At 45.5% G+C, this 17,976-nt stretch overlaps 1 protein-coding gene across 1 annotated transcript in view; it reads left to right on the plus strand.

The window, feature by feature from the left end:
- Positions 1-17,976, plus strand: part of LOC146026016 (sodium- and chloride-dependent GABA transporter 3) — a 176,249-nt gene that overhangs the window by 141,235 nt on the left and 17,038 nt on the right. Inside the window, exons 10-12 of the mRNA XM_083156324.1 lie at positions 11,460-11,572; positions 13,267-13,404; positions 16,897-16,999. Of these exons, the coding sequence (XP_083012450.1) occupies positions 11,460-11,572; positions 13,267-13,404; positions 16,897-16,999 (354 nt within the window). The remainder of the gene's footprint in view (positions 1-11,459; positions 11,573-13,266; positions 13,405-16,896; positions 17,000-17,976) is intronic.

Below are 17,976 nucleotides of genomic sequence, written 5' to 3' on the forward strand. Positions count from 1 at the left end.
GGGGGTTATTCTGGCCGCCACCCATTTGCAGCGTGTGTTCGCACATAAACATCCGTTCGCAGCCTGCGGGGTCACCCCACATCATCCGATGGCCGCCGACCACTGAATGGTGTGGAACGCGCACACATATGTAAGGTTGCTCAGAGCAACATTAGATGTGTGTGAACATTCTGAAGGAAGTGGTCGGGCAGCTGACATCCGGTTATGTCAGCTGCCTGCCCCGGTGCCCACGTCACCGGGCGACTGCCATGGAAAAGCCAAGCATTTTCATGGGAACACCCATGAAACACTGGGTGCCGGGAGATGCTCGCCGGGGATTGAATATCCTTCTTATTCTGAAGAAGCCACTGACAGCTACTGCAGGCGGAATGTTGCTACTGCTGCGACCAGTCTGCACAGTGATATATCAACACTAGGGGCCAAATGTAATAGTGTGTGAAAATCAGAAAGTGAGAGATTTTGCCATTGTTTAAAGCGTTCTCAAAAGTGGAATAAGACCCACTTTTTAAAAGATAACCGGCATTGGTTTTGTTTGATAGTGAATTATTTTATTATTGCTTCTTTAGACGCAAAAGTTGAAAGTGCTGGCATGTGCGCGTCACCTATTAGCATGTCGACCTTTTGAACCTTTTGGTCTTCTGTATTGTCTACCATTGACTTGTTGATGTCGTGACCCTGTTGCCAGGGCCGGTGCAAGGCACTGGAGTGCCCCAGGCGAGGGGGAGTGGGGCGCCCCGGTGCCTACGGGGGGGGGGGGTACCTGCGGCACTGTGTGATCTGGTGGCGGGGTCCCTGCAGTGATGCGCGCTATCCGGCAGCCAGGCGGCGGCGCGGGAAGCGCTGATGGGTTTGAAAACTCGCCGCATGCTGATTGGCTGAATCGCAGCCAATCAGCATGCAGAATGTTTTCAAACCCAGCAGCACTTCCCGAGCCGCAGCCTGGCTGCCGGATAGCGCGCATCACTGCAGGGACCCCGCCGCCAGATCACACAGTGCCGCAGGTACCCGGCACGGACACCCCTGCAGCCTCCATGCGAGAGGCGAGGGGCGAAGTGCCGCCCTCCAGTGGCTGGCACCATAGGCAAATGCCTAGATTTGCCAAGTGGTGGCGCCGGCCCTGCCTGTTGCGCATTGACTGTCTTTTACTGTAGCTATAGAAACTGGATACCTTACACAGTACAAAGAGATTGTGGTGGCGTTCACATTACTGATATTTCAGTACTGTTGGTGTAACAGATAGGGGCCTAAGTCAGCGTTTATTGCAAAATGGGAAAAACCATGTGCACTGTAGGTGAGGCACAGAGAGTTAGATTTGGGAAGTCATGTTGTTTCTGTGCAAGGTATACACTGGCTACTTTATTTTTACACTGCAATTTAGATTTCAGTTTGGACACCCCCCACCCAAATCTAACTCTCTCTGCACAAACTATATTTTCCCCACCTGCAGTGCACATGGATTTGCCCATTTTGAGAACAAAGTTGCCTTGAGATCAAGTCTAAATTAGGCTCATAAACTGTACACATCTGTACACATATAAACTGTAGCAGATGTATTTTTACTGATTATAACTTTACCATAACTTATCCTGGAATTTAATTTGCAAAAAGTGAAAATAAAAGTACAGAAGTACAAAGCAAAATCAAAGTGTGTGTTGAATAGATTTGGAACTACAGAGACTAAACAGAAGATGACTTTTACTGTATACTCCACCAACTGATAATCTATTAGTGGTATATTTTAAATCCCACCTCTATTTATAGACTTTCTACTAAGAATCCAACAGGGTGCACATATTAAACATGATGTGGAAGAAAGTAGAATACAGGCACTGTATAAATAAACTCTTGTTTGTCCCGGTTTCTTCCACTGAGGGGGTCATCTGTTGTTTTCTGTGACCTGAAAAGCAGAACATACAATTAGTCTGTAACTCGCGCTATACAATTATTCAATGTTTCCCACTTTATAAATCTATTTAATGCACTCTCCATTCTCATTTTGTTAAAGATTATTCTCTGGAATATTTGTACTCTGAGTCTTGATCATAGCAAAAACATATAGGTGGTTATTCTAGTTCACTCTTTCTGACAAAATCCTTCTTAGATGGACAAAACCATGTGCACTGCAGGGGGGCAGATGTAAAATGTGCAGAGAGAATTAGATTTGGGTGAGTTATTTTGTTTCTGTGCAGGGTAAATACTGACTGCTTTATTTGTACACTGCAATATAGATCTCACTTTAAAGTAAAACCCCACCCAAATCTAATTCTCTCTGCACAAGTTACATCTGCCTCCCTGCAGTGTACATGGTTTTGTCCATCTAAGAAGGATTTTGTCAGAAAGAGTGAACTAGAATAACCCCCATAGCCACATATAGTAACAGCATTCAGGGCTGCCATCAGAAATTGTTGGACCAGGGACTGACAAAGTAGGCAGGGCCCCCCTACCGTTTCTCGAACACCCAGCATGCCTGGTGAGACCTGTGTCGGCAGAACTGGCCTCGCTACTCAATCTTTACATTGCTTCAAGGGAAATGTGAAGGGAAATGTGAACTTTGTTAATGAAATTATACTTTATAAACTCCAGTACTGGTTGAAAATCACTGCTCTAGAAAAATGAGTCATGTCATTGCTCTGTCCTTATACACAATAACAATAACTCCTGCAGCCCAAAGTGCTGTTAGATACTGTATGCCCCAGATCTCCACTAGAGGGCACTGTTTTATAGTACAAAGGGATTGATGTACAATACAGAAAGCCCATACAGCACATGTGTTACCCTAGTGTACAATAAAACCTGCTAAGATGTGAGTTATATTAAAGATGGGTTGTTGCCCATAGCAACCAATCAGAATCTACTTATTTATTTAGCACCATCTAAAAGATAATAGATATAATCTGGTTGCCCATAGCAACATTCTGTCTTCAATGGAACTTTATTCTTAGTAAGTTTACCCTTTAGTATCAGAATTCCAGAAGGAAAGTAAAGAGCATTCCTGGGCAGTGACTGGGCGTGTGGGTGGTGAGGCTCCATGTCAGCAAACAAAACAGGCCTCAGACATACATCGACCAATCAAGAATATTACCCGTGAGCCCTATGCCAATCTGCCCCTGAATGTGCCGAAAAGCAGGGTTGGTTTTATACACATGGGATTACTGTTTATGATTTCAATCAGGCAGCAAAGGTAGTAAAGTAGTAGAGCAACAGTATAGCTCCATATTCTGCCCAAGATTAGGGCTTTCTTTATAGTCATGCACAGATGCCAGGCAAGGATGTGCGACCTAGACTCCTGCAGTTCCCCATCAATGGACTACAGTCCCCTATCTGGACACAGATTACTCTCCTGGGCTGCACCATCTCCTACACGTACCTCATGGGGAAAAGACAGCTTCATATGGATCCACCTCATCCCTTTAATTCCTGACACATACTGTATTAATTACATAGGTTCTGTGGCTGGCTGACTTCAAGACTCCATTTCAACTGTTTTTTTTAATCAGCCACAGAACCTGTGAAATTAATATGTGTCCGGAATTAAAGGGATGAGTTGGTAACCCTAATCCAGCATGACTAATGGGAAACTGCTCTCTGCAGGCCAGTGGCGTAACTAAGTTTTGGGCGCCCCCCCGCGCCGCCGCCCCGCCAAGCACCCCCAATCCCCCGCCGCCCATGCAAACCCCCCCGCCCAATCCCCTGCAGCCTTACCTATCGCGCTGGTCCCGGCGGCTCCGTTCTTCTTCTGCTGAGGACCACCACAAAATGGCCGCCCCCATACAGCAGACAGTTTCAGAGAACTGTGTGCTATATGGGGGCGGCCATTTTGTGGTGGTCCTCAGCAGAAGAACGGAGCCGCCGGGACCAGCAAGATAGGTAAGTCTGCGGGGGTTTGGGGGGGGGGGGTGTAACTATAGCACCGCAGCCCCCGGCGCCCCCACATGCACAGCGTCCCCCCCGCGCGGTGGCGGGGGCTGCGGTGCTATAGTTACGCCGCTGCTGCAGGCCGAGCAATGTCACACCAGCCGAGATATGGAGAACAAATGCTTAATGTAGCGTTTGAGGCTTTCTATGGGAAGCATGGAGGTGCATACTGTACGTTGTGCCTGATTCAGACCTGTACGCTAAGCAGCATATACTTACAGTCTAGGAAACAAGTAAGCACTTCCTGCCCCCCTTCTGTACACCCCCCCTCCCTCTGCTTGAATCTCCTCACTAGCATGCGAGGGGATGTGTACGCCAGCACATACTCGTGCATGCGGCTGCCCAGACGAAAAACCATTCAATGGATTTCACGAATGGGTCTGAATCGGGCCCCATTGTGCTCACGACTATGACTCTCATAAGTTCCAGTTGCCCCAAGTAAGTACTGTCATGGATACTAAAGACCATTATTCTAATACAGTGATTCTCAAACTCGGTCCTCAGGACCCCACACAGTTTATGTTTTAAAGGTCACCTAACAGGTGCGCAGGTGCATTCATTACTCATTGACACATTTTAAAAGATCCACAGGTGGAGCTAATTATTTCACTTGTGATTCTGTGAGGAGACCTGCAATACATGCCCTGTTTGGGGTCCTGGGGACTGAGTTTGAGAACCTGTGCTATAATTTAAATCACAGACTTAAGTTCCATTTTTTAGCTCTGAAAATGTGCAACTTTACTTATATACAGATGGAGCGCTTGTCAGAAAGGCTGGCGGACAGGAGCGCATATACTTGCACGTCCCCTTCAGCAAGGCGGCGGGGAGACAGGCAGGGTGGGTGGCGGCTGTTGGGGAGCTGCGGGGAGGTGCAGGGGACCGGAGGTGGGGCGGTGGCGGGCTCCAACAGAATGGGACACGCACACGTCTCATGCACGCACGACCGCTTACATCGGCTGGAGCAAGGTGGCGAATGGTGATTCTATCGTCAGGCGCCGCTCCATTGAGAGCTGCTCCATCTGTAAATGTTCTGCAAATCAAATAACTTGCAAATTAGCAAGATTAATAATCTGTTTAAACAGATTGTAAAAGACTATAATAGCAACTATAGGAACAAATTTACGTTTTTTAGAGAAATGATCCTGAGACATAGGGGGAAATCTACTAAAATGGGAGTTCTATGTCAGATGGGATGTTGCTATGGTCAACCAATCAGAATGTACTTCTCATTAATTTAGCACCTTCTAGAAGATAACAGATAGAATCTGACTCATTGCCCATAGCAACATCCCATCTGAAATAGAACCCCATTTCCCCAATAGGGAGAGAGAGGCACTGACAGCTGTTGCCAGGTTACTAGGCTGAAGTTCACCATTATCTGACAGTAAACTTTCTTCAGATTAATTAAAACCATGATTCTCAAATTGTTCCTCAAGGCCAAATTCACTCCCATTTTCCTGGTCACTCTGCAGGAGGTACACAGGTGCAGTCATTATTCGCTGACACACTTTATTATATCCACAAGTGTAGCTACTTTTAGTGTGATTCTGTGAGAAGGGGTGTGGCTCGTATTGTCGAAAACAGTGAAAAAACCCATGTCGACCTCGCGACCTGTCAACCTAACCCATGTCGACCTAACGCATTTGTCGACCTAAAACCATGTCAACATTGTCCCATGTCGATCTAGACACCTGTCGACCTTCATCCATGTCAACCTAGAACCCTGTTGACCCAACGGTGTCGACCTAATGACTGTCGGGGCGACAATACGACCGTATCCCGTGAGAAGACCTGGACTGAGGACCACATTTGTGAGCCAATGAATTACACTGGAAATATTTGTGATACATCATAGTGTATTTTAGGGCTTTGGTGTCAGTAAAACATTTTGTAAAGGCAGAGCTGAGAAAGGCTTTGTAAGGCTTAATAAATTACTATAAAAGAATGCAGGGATTTCTTGTGTCTCGTGCTTAATAACTCTCCTAGGCACCATTAAACACTTATCGTAGGCAACATACATCATTTATGGTGTTCTCTTACTTAAATACTTGTCTGACCCGCTCTTGTACCCTGCCACTAGTCGCTGATCATCATCGTTTATCACAGGAATGGTTATATATACAGAACTGACAGCACTGAGATAAATGGCAATGTGCAGCAATTAGTGGTGGCTGTAATCTCTAGCCATCAGCTGGAAACAATCTGAGGAACAACAGTTACTAATAGAAGTGTCCTGCAAAAGGAGAGAGTCTTGTACTATCTGCAACGTGTACGCTGTCCAGCTGCTGAAGCTGTCATTCAACTGATGACAACTCACAGATACAGTGTACTGGATTTACAATAATATGTGACAGTTTGATGGGGAAAGCGGCTGGCCGTGTGATGATTTCTTCTCTCCTGAGAGATATCCCCAAAATTCATGAGTCCTCTAATGGACTTTCCAGGACAGCTTTTATTCGTGCATGCATCCGTGGCAGCTGTAAATATCAGATGTTTTGGGAACTCATAATTCTATTTTTGACACTTTTTAATTAATATCTCTGAACAGCTTTAAAATGAAAGGCTTCTGTCATTTCTCTTCTACCATTAACACCTCATTGCCCGCAAATTAATATAACTTACTAAAAGGTAACACTATGGTCCCCAGAGCCAGCTCTAGGCATAGGCGAACTAGGCAATTGTCTAGGGCGTCTGCAATGCCTAGGGTCGGCTCATGTTTACATTGGTAGTTTGTGGGGCACCCGCTGGCGCTGCCTGAGCTGAGATCAGTGGGCAGCCAGCAGCGCAGCGCACAAAGCTCACACAGATGTGCACCTTTCCTCCCGCGATCTCTGAGCAGTCAGCTCTGGCCCATTTCCGGCGACCACCCTGCTCTGACCAAAATGATTATTACTGGCAGTGAGTGGAGCCTTTGCACTAACATCTCCAGGAGCTACTGCCAAGGCTCCACTTGCTGCAGTAATAAACATGTTGCTCTGAGCGGGCCGACCGCTGGTAGTATACGCTCCTGGACCCAGCAGGAGGCTCTCGGGGAGCAGGATATGCCTGGCGGCAGGACAGCAAGAACCGCCCTTGGAGCAGCAGAACCCTAGTGGCCTGGGGGCGCAGGAGCAGCCCAAAAATCAGCAGACACTCGCCAGCCAGGGAGTAGGAGGCAGGCATCAGCCAGGGAGCAGCAGTATGGTTATAGCTTTATATTAGAGATGTGCACCGGCCACTTTTCGGGTTTTGGGTTCTGATTACCTTGAGGTTTTGGGTTCTAATGGGTTTTGCCAAAACACCTCCTAAGTGTTTTGTGTTTGGATTTCTTGGGTTTTGGGTTCTGATTTTTTTGTTAAAAAAGCTTAAAAACTGCTAAAATCGCAGAATTTTTTTTTTTTTTTTGCTCCTACGCTATATTAACCTCAATAACATTCATTTCCACTCATATACAGTCTATTCTGAACAGCTCACACCTTACAATATTGTTTTTAGGGCAAAAGGTTGCACCGAGGTAGCTGGATAACTATGATAAGCCACAAGTGTGCGGCACAAACACTAGACTGATATGGCACACTTAGCATACCCTCTAGGCTGATACTGCACACCTAGAATTACCCCTGGACTGATATGGCACAGGTAGCATCACCCCTGGACTGATACGGCACATTTAGCATCACCCCTGGACTGATATGGCACACTTAGCATCCCCCCTAGTCTGATACGGCACACCTAGCATCACACCTGGACTGATATGGCACTGGTAGCATCACCCCTGGACTGATACGGCACATTTAGCATCACCCCTGGACTGATATGGCACACTTAGCATCCCCCCTAGTCTGATACGGCACACCTAGCATCACCCCTGGACTGATATGGCACGCTTAGCATCACCCCTGGACCAGGGGCGTAGCTTGTGTAAGGCAGCCCCCGCCACTGCTTGGGGGAGCGGGGGCTGCGTGGGCGCCGGCTCCCGCACGGAGAGGCAGGATCTCATTCCGGTGTGTACTCCCTCCCTGCTGCATCTGTAATACTGGAGGGAGGGACTGTGGCGTAACTATAGCACTATTGTTACGCCCCCAGCTCCCCCCTCCTTTTGGGTGCAGCGGGGTGCGGGCAGCAGGGTGCAGGCAGGGGGGGCCGTGCCGGTGTACTTGCGGCGCTGTCTAAGTGTCAAGAACTGCGGTGAAAAGATTCCCTTCGTCGCTGTGTACGGAGTTGGCGCCGTGTGACCGGGTCCCTGCAGTGTCTTGGAAATAAGAAGCCTGCCGGGCTGCGGCGCGGGAAGCGCTTCTGATTTCGAAAACACTGGCCGCACGCTGACTGGCTGAGATTCAGCCAATCAGCGTGCGGACATTGGTTTCAAAGTCAGAAGCCCTTCCCGCGCCGCCGCCCGGCAGACTTCTTATTTCCAAGACACTGCAGGGACCCGGTCACACGGCGCCAACTCCGTACACAGCGACGAAGGGAATCTTTTCACCGCAGCTTCTTGACAGCGCTGCAGGTACATCTACGCCGCACGGGTCCCCCTGCCCGCTCCCTAGGGGGGTGTTTTAACTGGGGGGGGGGAGTAAAGGGGGCGCTAAATTTTTCCCGGCGGGGGGGCGCAATATTTATTGTTACGCCACTGCCCTGGACTAATACAGCACACTTGGCAGCACCCCATGAATTATACGGCAGACTTGGTTTACCCCAGGAATTATACGGCACAGATGGTGGCACCCCTGACCTGATACAGCACACATGGAATTATACGGCACAGATGGCAGCACCCCTGGACAGTTACGGCACACATGGCGGCAGGCATGGAATTATACGGCAGACAAATTCCTGCAGTAAAAATAAAAATGTGTATTCTTTTAATTATAAAAAAGAGCAGCACACCTTACTTAGCAACACCCCATGAATTATACAGCACTCTTGGCTCACCCCTGGACTACAGCGCATTTAACAGCCCTTGCAGTAAAATAAAAAAACACCTTAATTTTATTTTCATTAAAAAAAAGGGCAGCTCCCCTGGTCTGATATGGGACACATGGGGCACACCTGGAATTATACGGCACACATGCGGGCACCCCAGGACTGATACAGGACACATGAGGGCACCCCTGGACAAATACAGCACACATGTGGGCACCCCTGGATGGATACAGCACACATGTGGGCACCCCTGGACTGATAGTACTGGTAGCCAGTGGAAAAAGCAGATTGGAATTATATACTGCAATAAATACTGGTAGCCAGTGGCAACAGACTGGAATTATATACTGCGATAAATACTGGTAGCCAGTGGAAACAGCAGACTGGATTTATATACTGTGATAAATAATACTGGTAGCCAGCGGGAACAGCAGACTGGAATTATATACTGCGATAAATACTGGTAGCCAGTGGCAACAGCAGACTAGAATTATATACTGCAATAAATAAAATACTGGTAGCCACTGCCAGTGGCAACAGCAAACTGGAATTATATACAGTGATAGGTACTGGTAGCCAGGGGCAACAGCACACTGGAATTATATACTGCAATAGGTACTGGTAGGCACTAGCCAGTGGCAACAGCAGAGAGTAGACTGCAGCAGACACTAGGCAGTGCAGGGCAGGCAGTGGCACTAGCAGCACCAGTGGACTATCACACTGTGACTGACTATACAGGAGCAGACTCAGCAGAGGCAGGCCCCAGCACAAAGGAGAGACAGAACACAGCACCAGTCATCCTTGCAATGGTGATGTCTTGATCACTGAGCAGAGACACAACAAGAAAAAACAACAACATACAAATGAATGGGAAGCCAGCTTGCAGGGTCGCTCGGCCGCTGCCTTTACTAGTAGAAATCTGCAGTAGAATTCAGCAGTAGAAATCATTCCATGGTGGCCAACTTTCGAATGATTTGTCCTGCTAGCGGATGCATGCGAGAGGATCTGTTATACCCCTTTCACATCGCACTTTTAAAACGGTATATTGCCGTTTTTTTCCCTTTTTAAAACGTTTAAGCCTGCACTGTGAATGCACCACAGCCAATTTACCGTTTCAAGTTAACTGGCATTTCGAACCGTGTAAAAAGCAGAGTCCTACACGGTTCCTTGCCGTTTTTTGTGCAATGTGAATGTGTACAGTTTGTCTGAAACGGTATTTCAGGCAAACAACACAAGCACAAGCACAATTTGTGGCATATATATACATACATGTACAGAGACATACAAATATATGTATAATATATATTTATATAAAGAAGGCTGCTCTTGCCCGGCATCCCCTCACCTCTCATTAAAGTGCGGGGATTCGCTCCGGGTGCTGGCCGGCTGGTGCGGGATTCGCTCCGGGTGCTGGCCGGCTGATCCTGGGCAGCTGGTGCGGGGATTCGCTCCGGGTGCTGGCAGGCTGATCCTGGGCACTGTGGGATGAAGGCGAGCAGGCGGACAGGTAAATGGATGCAGGGCAGCGGACGGCTGGATGGAGGGTAGCATGCGGGCAAATGGAGGGCGGCAGGCTACTGTTTTTTCTGTGTGGCTACTGTAGTGACAGCTGACCGCCCCTCAGGTTCCTGCCTAGTACATTCTCCGGGGGGCGGGGGGGGGGGCGCATCAGTGTGTGTGATCTCTGGCGCAGACCGGTGCTGCTATCGGTATCGCAGGTGAGAGGGAAGACCCGGCCGACACTGCCACCCTCAATGCAGCAAGGTGAGCGGTGCGGGACCTGCAGTGGCGGCTGTGTAGAGAGCAGGGCTCCCGGCAAAGGACCATTGTCTAAGTGCATCACTTACCACCATTGAGCTGAGCACCGGGTTGCAGGACGCTGCACTACAACATCGACAGCCGGAGACGAGGCTGCAGGTCCTCTCTGCTCTCCGACAATCAAACCCAGAGGAGCTCACTTCAGTCTCGGGGACCACGGAGTAAGTAACTTCGGAGACACGGCGCAGTAGTGACAGGCAATCGTCACACACTGCCTTGAAACGTGTTCTGGATGAAACGTTTCAAGTGCTATGTGAATGACACTTAACCGGTATTTAAAACGGTAATCTGGGTCACTGTTAAGGCTCTGACCCGTTTTAATTACCGTTTTAAAATACCGGTTTTTAAAACGTGTCTGCGATGTGAAAGGGGTATTAGTAAGTAGTGGTGTTGAATCACCAACCATATTTGTCAACAGCAAAAGGCTATTATTGATAAAATGTCAACACAAGCAGAAGGTTGACCTGGACAAGGTTGACATGAGCTTTTCACATTTTATTGTGTCAACCTGTCCCTCAATAGTGAATCCCCTCGCTCTGTAACCACTGCACCGTCACACTTCTCAGTTTCAAATCGGGGTCCAGAACGGTGTTATGAAAAGTAAAAAATCTGAAAAATCATGAAAAAGTTATGTCAACATCATCTATTCTTTATGTGTTGACAATTGCAATGTCGACCTTTTGCTTGTCTCAACCTTTTGTCAATGTTGACATTGTCGAACTATGATTGCACATACTGTACGCAACTTACATTGTTAGATCGCCCCTCATGTTGTTACTATGCATTTCCCATAACTCACTGCCATGCTCGCCTCTGATTACCAGGACCTGGGCTCGCTTTCATCGCCTACCCGAAAGCTGTCACCATGATGCCTTTGGCCCCTCTGTGGGCAGCCCTGTTTTTCATGATGCTCATATTCCTCGGACTTGATAGCCAGGTAAGACTCATATTCCACTAAAAGTTATTTTTATAAAGGTGCCCATACACCTCCCGACACTGCCGTACTTTTTGTGCTAATATAGCATCGCATCGCATTGCATGCGTTGTGCATGCGATGTGCATGCGATGCGATAAAAAGCACATACTTTTTGTACTATGCAATGAGTTGCCGCGGGAGCGCGCATCTCAAAACACACATCGCATCGGCAGCATCGGAACGTGTATGGGCACCTTAAGTCGTAAAATTAGGCATCATATTGAATTGTAAATATTTGAGGTAAATGTATTTATGAGAAATATTTCCACTTACAGTACTTGTAAATGTTGAAAACTGCTGTGCTCACCTTGGGGTTTATTCTAGTTCATTCTTTCTGACAAAATCCTTCTTAGATGGACAAAACCATGTGCACCGCAGGGGATCAGATGTAACATGTGCAGATAGAATTAGATTTGGGTGAGTTATTTTGTTTCTGTGCAGGGAAAATACTGACTGCTTTATTTTACACTGCAATATAGATCTCACTTTGAAGAAAAACCCCACCCAAATCTAATTTTCTCTGCACAAGTTACATCTGCCCCACCCGCAGTGCACATGGTTTTGTCCATCTAAGAAGGAATTTGTCAGAAAGAATGAACTAGAATAACCCCCCTTAGGACTACTGCATTATACTGTGGTTTGACAGGTGTTCCACCTCATTCAAACTCTCCACCTGCCACTGTCCCCAGTGTGGGGTATTGGAGCTCTCCATAGAACATTTGCATCTGTACTGTAATTATACAATAAGAAGTTAAATTAAATATGGTCATTTCAAGTGACACCCAGTGCAGACTTTGTATCCCCTTTATGCACCTCTGGCATGTGCATTCAGAAAAGGGCAGTGGCCTAAGATAAAGAGGCTCTAATTAGCTGGGTCCTACAATGTGACAGTCTCCTCTATGATTGCTATAGGAGTCACGTGTAGCATCCAGCTCCTGTCACTGTGGAGAAGCCGGCATCTTGGTGTCACCCCATCCGATGCCACTAGGTACTATGCCAATTCATCATCCAGTGTTCAATATGGTTCTGTACATTGTATTTCTGATGGTTCAATGACCAAACTCATCCAGGTTTCAGCAACTTAAATGATCAAATAATGCAAAAAATATGTATATCTTGTTTCAAGGAATCACCTAACTGGATATTGATGAAGTCTGGGTCTTTATTTTGTAGAAGTTAAACAGCATTTCAGGTTAGCGGCTCTGCAAACAAGGTTACAGCATCGCAGGGTTTTCCTCAAATTTTACAATCAGGGTACACTCCAAAGCACCTAATGTAATATTACATTGCCGGCGTATCACCCAGCTGCTTTTCAGCATTGGGAGCAATGACCTCCTGCCCTGGACACACATATAACAGAAAGCAACAGGTGCTGCTAATCAGCCAAACCTTGATCACATCCGTTTAGGAAACCTGGACTGGATCTAATTTCCTGCTGCTGCTCCAAAAACCTGGACTAGATCTTCCACATTACCCTCGTGTGGAAATATGTTGTCCCTGAAAATATACACAACTTTTAAAATAAGTAATATATTTTAGATGGTAGGCCCTATATACAAATATACAGAATATGAGTATCAATGTTGTGCTACAGCATTTCAAAGCTGTTGTAAATGAGTACAATATTATTAATATCTATTTGTTTATGGTTGCAGTTTGTATGCGTAGAAAGCTTGGTGACTGCAGTAGTGGACATGTATCCAAAGGTTTTCCGTAGAGGTTACCGGAGAGAATTATTAATCTTAGCACTTTCCATTGTATCCTTTCTTCTTGGGCTCATCATGTTAACGGAGGTAAGGTTATCCGCACTTGTTATTGTTGTTATTATTATTATCATTATGCAAGCATAAGTGTGATTTGAAAAGGCGGATAATAAAGGTGCTATGCAGTGAGTTGCCCCACCAAGCAGCTGTTACTATAAAAAGGGGGTGTCACTCCTCACTAAATACAAAACAGAAATAAACAGGTGAGTAACGGCGCTATACTAAACCAGGTGTAACTACAATAAGTAAATATTTTATAAAGCACATAAATTAAAACACACTATAGGAGAAATTGATATTGTAGCGCAATTAGCAATATACAGTAGTTACCCAACGTGTACTCCGATTATGTATCACCAGTGTCCATTCCTATAATGTTCCGGATTTGTTAGTCCTGTTTTGTAATCCTCAGAATATATTTGTAAGGATCTCCTCTGTGAAGTGTGGCAATTCGGATTGGAGGTAGCGCTCCCTTCCTCCTTGGGGCTGGCATTGTAATTAGGGTGTACATTTTTTAGCACCTTGCTATTAAGGCATATTGGCAATATGGGCTGGTGTGCCCTCCTCCTCAAAGTCTGTTGATGCAGTTCAGAGGATTGTCCTCATACAGGTATCTGTGTATCAGGGAGAAAAACCAGGACTGGTCTGGACATCAGTTGGACAATAATAGGTGGTTCAGAGGCTGGTGGCAGCAGCTTACGCATTTCACTTAATATGTCTAGCGGCCAATCAGGAACCAAGTTTCAGATAACTCGGCTCCTGATTGGCTGCTGGGCTGCCAGTAGCGCACTTCGATGGGAGAAGTACAGAATGTAAACATTACATTCTCCGCTCCTCCCATTCCATCCTGGCTACAGGTACTAGCGATTTTTTATGTGGATGCCTACATGGAATGAAGAGGATGCGAACCACACCACCGTGGATACTACTGGACAAGGGGACCGATTCCTATGTGTCAAGGTAGGTGAGTATAGTGAGAATATATGTGTGGGTTACGTATGTAATAAAGTTTTATTTTTCTGGTGTGTCAGTGTTTTTTGGGGGGCTATTGGTTCTGCTGTGGAATTAAGAGTCCCACATGCTTGTGGTTCTCAAAGTCCCAGTATGCGGGGGAGGCTTGCTGGGACTCATAGTTCCACAGCAGTACCCAATAGTTAATTATTTTTTTTGACACTAGAATCAGCCCAGTGCCTACTGCCCTGGGGCACGGGGAACAGCCCCTGGCTTCAGCGCGGGGAGGGTTAATCCTCGAGCGGGGACCCCATTCATTGGGGTAGTCCCCACTCCCCCAGGGTCCCTGCCCAGGCTGATGGGTCAGGGGGTTATTCCTTTGGCCAGGAGAACTTATATACATAGTATTATATTTACGTTATACCAATGGGGAAATATGAAACTGTAAATACAGCAGATTAGTAAATCTGCCCTATTTACAAATTTTATTTTCCTGAAAATACAGCCGTTCCCGGTGGTATGGATTCGTACCCGGCATTAGCCCTATTTTAAATTCTCAGTGCATTTTCTCCGGTGTCTCATAAGATACACGGGAGTGCACATCTTACGACACATCGTGTGTACACAATATACAATATTGTACTGAAATAAATTGTAACAAATGTGTACAATATGGCATAATGTGTATGGGCCATTTTATAATAGAGGATAGGAAAGTCATATTAAAAATAAGATACAATTAAATAGAAAGGCAAAAACATTCAAATGAAATCGTATTGAATTGAGTGATACTTGACATGATAATGGGAATGTTTTACTATTACACCAGAGTGAACCGATTCCAAATTCTCTTTGTAATTATTTCCTTAAATTTTTAAGGAAAATTGACATATTTCCAAATAAATTAACGGTACTCTTTACCTAGAAGGGTGCCCATCGCGGGCATCGCATGTACATCGCATGCCATTATAATGGCATGCGATTACATAGAAATACATGTTAAAATGAAAATTGCGCCTGTCGCATCGCATGCGACCAAAAAATCGCATGCGATGCGACCGGCGCGATTACCGCGATTTCACATAGGGAACAATGTTAAATGGCCCAATTGTCCTGATTTTACATAGGGAACAATGTTAAATGGCCCTCAGAGGCCAAATAGGCAACCGCAGTGTGAAATGGCCCCCCCAATTGTTAACGCCACCCCACGATCAATGTCAACCTGAAGCGTGGCGAGCGCAGCGGTACGCGTTCTAAGACCTTTTCATACCCCCACTATCCACGTTGGCGTGGAGTTGAGAATAGAAAGTGTGGCGAGCGCAGCGAGCCACCGAGCCCGAAGCGTGGCGAGCGAACGCGGATACCTTCACAGGTATCCGCGTCCCCTCGCGGGCTTCACAGGTGTCCGCGTCCCCTCTCGGGGCTCGCCACGCTTCGGGCTCGGTGGCTCGCTGCGCTCGCCACACTTTCTATTCTCAACTCCACGCCGACGTGGATAGTGGGGGTATGAAAAGGTCATAGGACGCGTACCGTGACGTTGATCGTGGGGTGGCGTTAACAATTGGGGGGGCCATTTCACACTTGAGGGTGCCTATTTGGCCTCTGTGGGCCATTTAAAATTGTTCCCTATGTAAAACCGGGTCAATTGGGCCATTTACCATTGTTCCCTATGTGAAATCGCGGTAATCGCGTCGGTCGAATCGCATGCGATTTTTTGGACGCATGCGATGCGACCGACGTGATTTTTTACCTTGCAATGCCCAAGATCAAAATCGTGGGGGCCGTTCTAGGTAAAGAGTACCAAATTAACTAAAAACAACTATTCCTATAATAGGTGATTTTCTGTTATCCAAATCTAAACTAACGTGTCAACGTATAAAAAAAAGTTTAAAGAACTATTGTATGATTGAATACATTTGCACATAATCAGATATACAAAAGGTCATTTTAATCAGCAACTTAAGTAGACATTAATATGCACAATTTGATAACTTTGGTAATTGCTTGTTGCCTTCAGTCCTAAGAATACAGGTCGAGTATCCCGTATCCGAATATCCGTTATCCGAATTATTCCGAAATACGGACATTCCAGAAAGTGAATTTTTTTTTTTTTTTTTGCTAAAAACTCACTGGGGACATTTGTAACAGCACTACTGGTGACATGATATGTAACTGGCACTATATATGTGCAAGACAATGATTGCTTGGCATTCGAATTCAGTGCTGAGATAGTACACACATTTTGTTTCACGTTTTGAAACCTTGTTTTTTGAACAATTAAAATATATTTGTGTGTATTTTATGTGGTAAGAAAATATATTTGTGTGTATATTATGTGTTTATACAGCATAAATGCAAGATACTTCAAAATACATAATTGAAATATTAAAATATTCCGAAATACGGAATAATCCGTTATCCAAAATTCTCCTGGTCCCGAGCATTTTGGATAAGGGATACTCAACCTGTATCATATTAACAAACAACTGCAATTTTCTTTTGTGTTTTGTATGTAACTATTTTATTCTATTGCTGCGTACTACATCTTTATACCATTGTTTGTCGTTTTAGGGTGGAATGTATGTCTTTCAACTTTTTGACTCGTATGCGGCTAGTGGAATGTGTCTTCTATTCGTCGCCGTGTTTGAATGTATCTGCATAGGTTGGGTTTATGGTGAGTGTTTATAGTATAAATTTAACATTTCTATTATAGGATTTTGTTACCTTTTTAACTGGTATTTTGTTACCTCTTTAACTGGAGGTAACTAATGCAAATGCATTAATGTAATGTGATGCTGTCATTTCAGAAGAAAAGTATACGTTATTTTAACCTTTTAACTAAAATCTAGAAATTAGGGAAAAAAGTAGTTAAAGGCAAATCAATATTGCATACTTTTCTACTGCAAGACACTGCGGTTGATGGGGCTGGGGTGTCTCATCGCTAAGCCCCTCTGCACTTGCGACAAATTGCTGTGATTTGTAGGGCCGCAGGGAGAGGGTGGAGCTAATTAACACACATTTTCATATTTTAGCCCCACCACCTTTCTATGGAATCCAAGGTACTGCACAGTATAATCTCCTTTTATTGCCCACTTCAGTATGGTGGGAGATTAGGTCACTCTTCCATGAGGGAATGCTAGAAAAATCATGATTATAGGCAAGTATTCCAGACTAGGAGTCAACATAAATGACATAGGATTATATGGGGTCTATTTACTTTGGAGTGGAGTGTGATAAAGTGGCTAAAGATAAGGTGCCACCCAATCAGCTCCTAACTGTCACATCACCGGCTTTGTTTGGTTAATGACAGTTAGGGGCTGATTGACTTGTATTTTATCTCCATCCACTTTGTCTTTTTTCAAGGCTGTAATCAGGTTTATTAAGGTTACTTTGGCTATAATAACTTCAATCGATGATTATATTTATATATATATATATATATATATATATATATATAAATATATAAGACTGGTTGGCGGCGGCACTCGTAATAGTAAAACAAATAATCACCAGGAGACTGGATGCATTTCCAACGTTTCGAGGCCGTTTGCCTCTTTATCAAGATGCAGATAGAGAGATAAAGAGGCAAACGGCCTCGAAACGTTGGAAATGCATCCAGTCTCCTGGTGATTATTTGTTTTACTATTACGA

Source organism: Crinia signifera, chromosome 8, assembly GCF_055691185.1.
Source record: "Crinia signifera chromosome 8, ASM5569118v1, whole genome shotgun sequence".
Taxonomy (NCBI): Eukaryota; Metazoa; Chordata; class Amphibia; order Anura; family Myobatrachidae; genus Crinia; species Crinia signifera.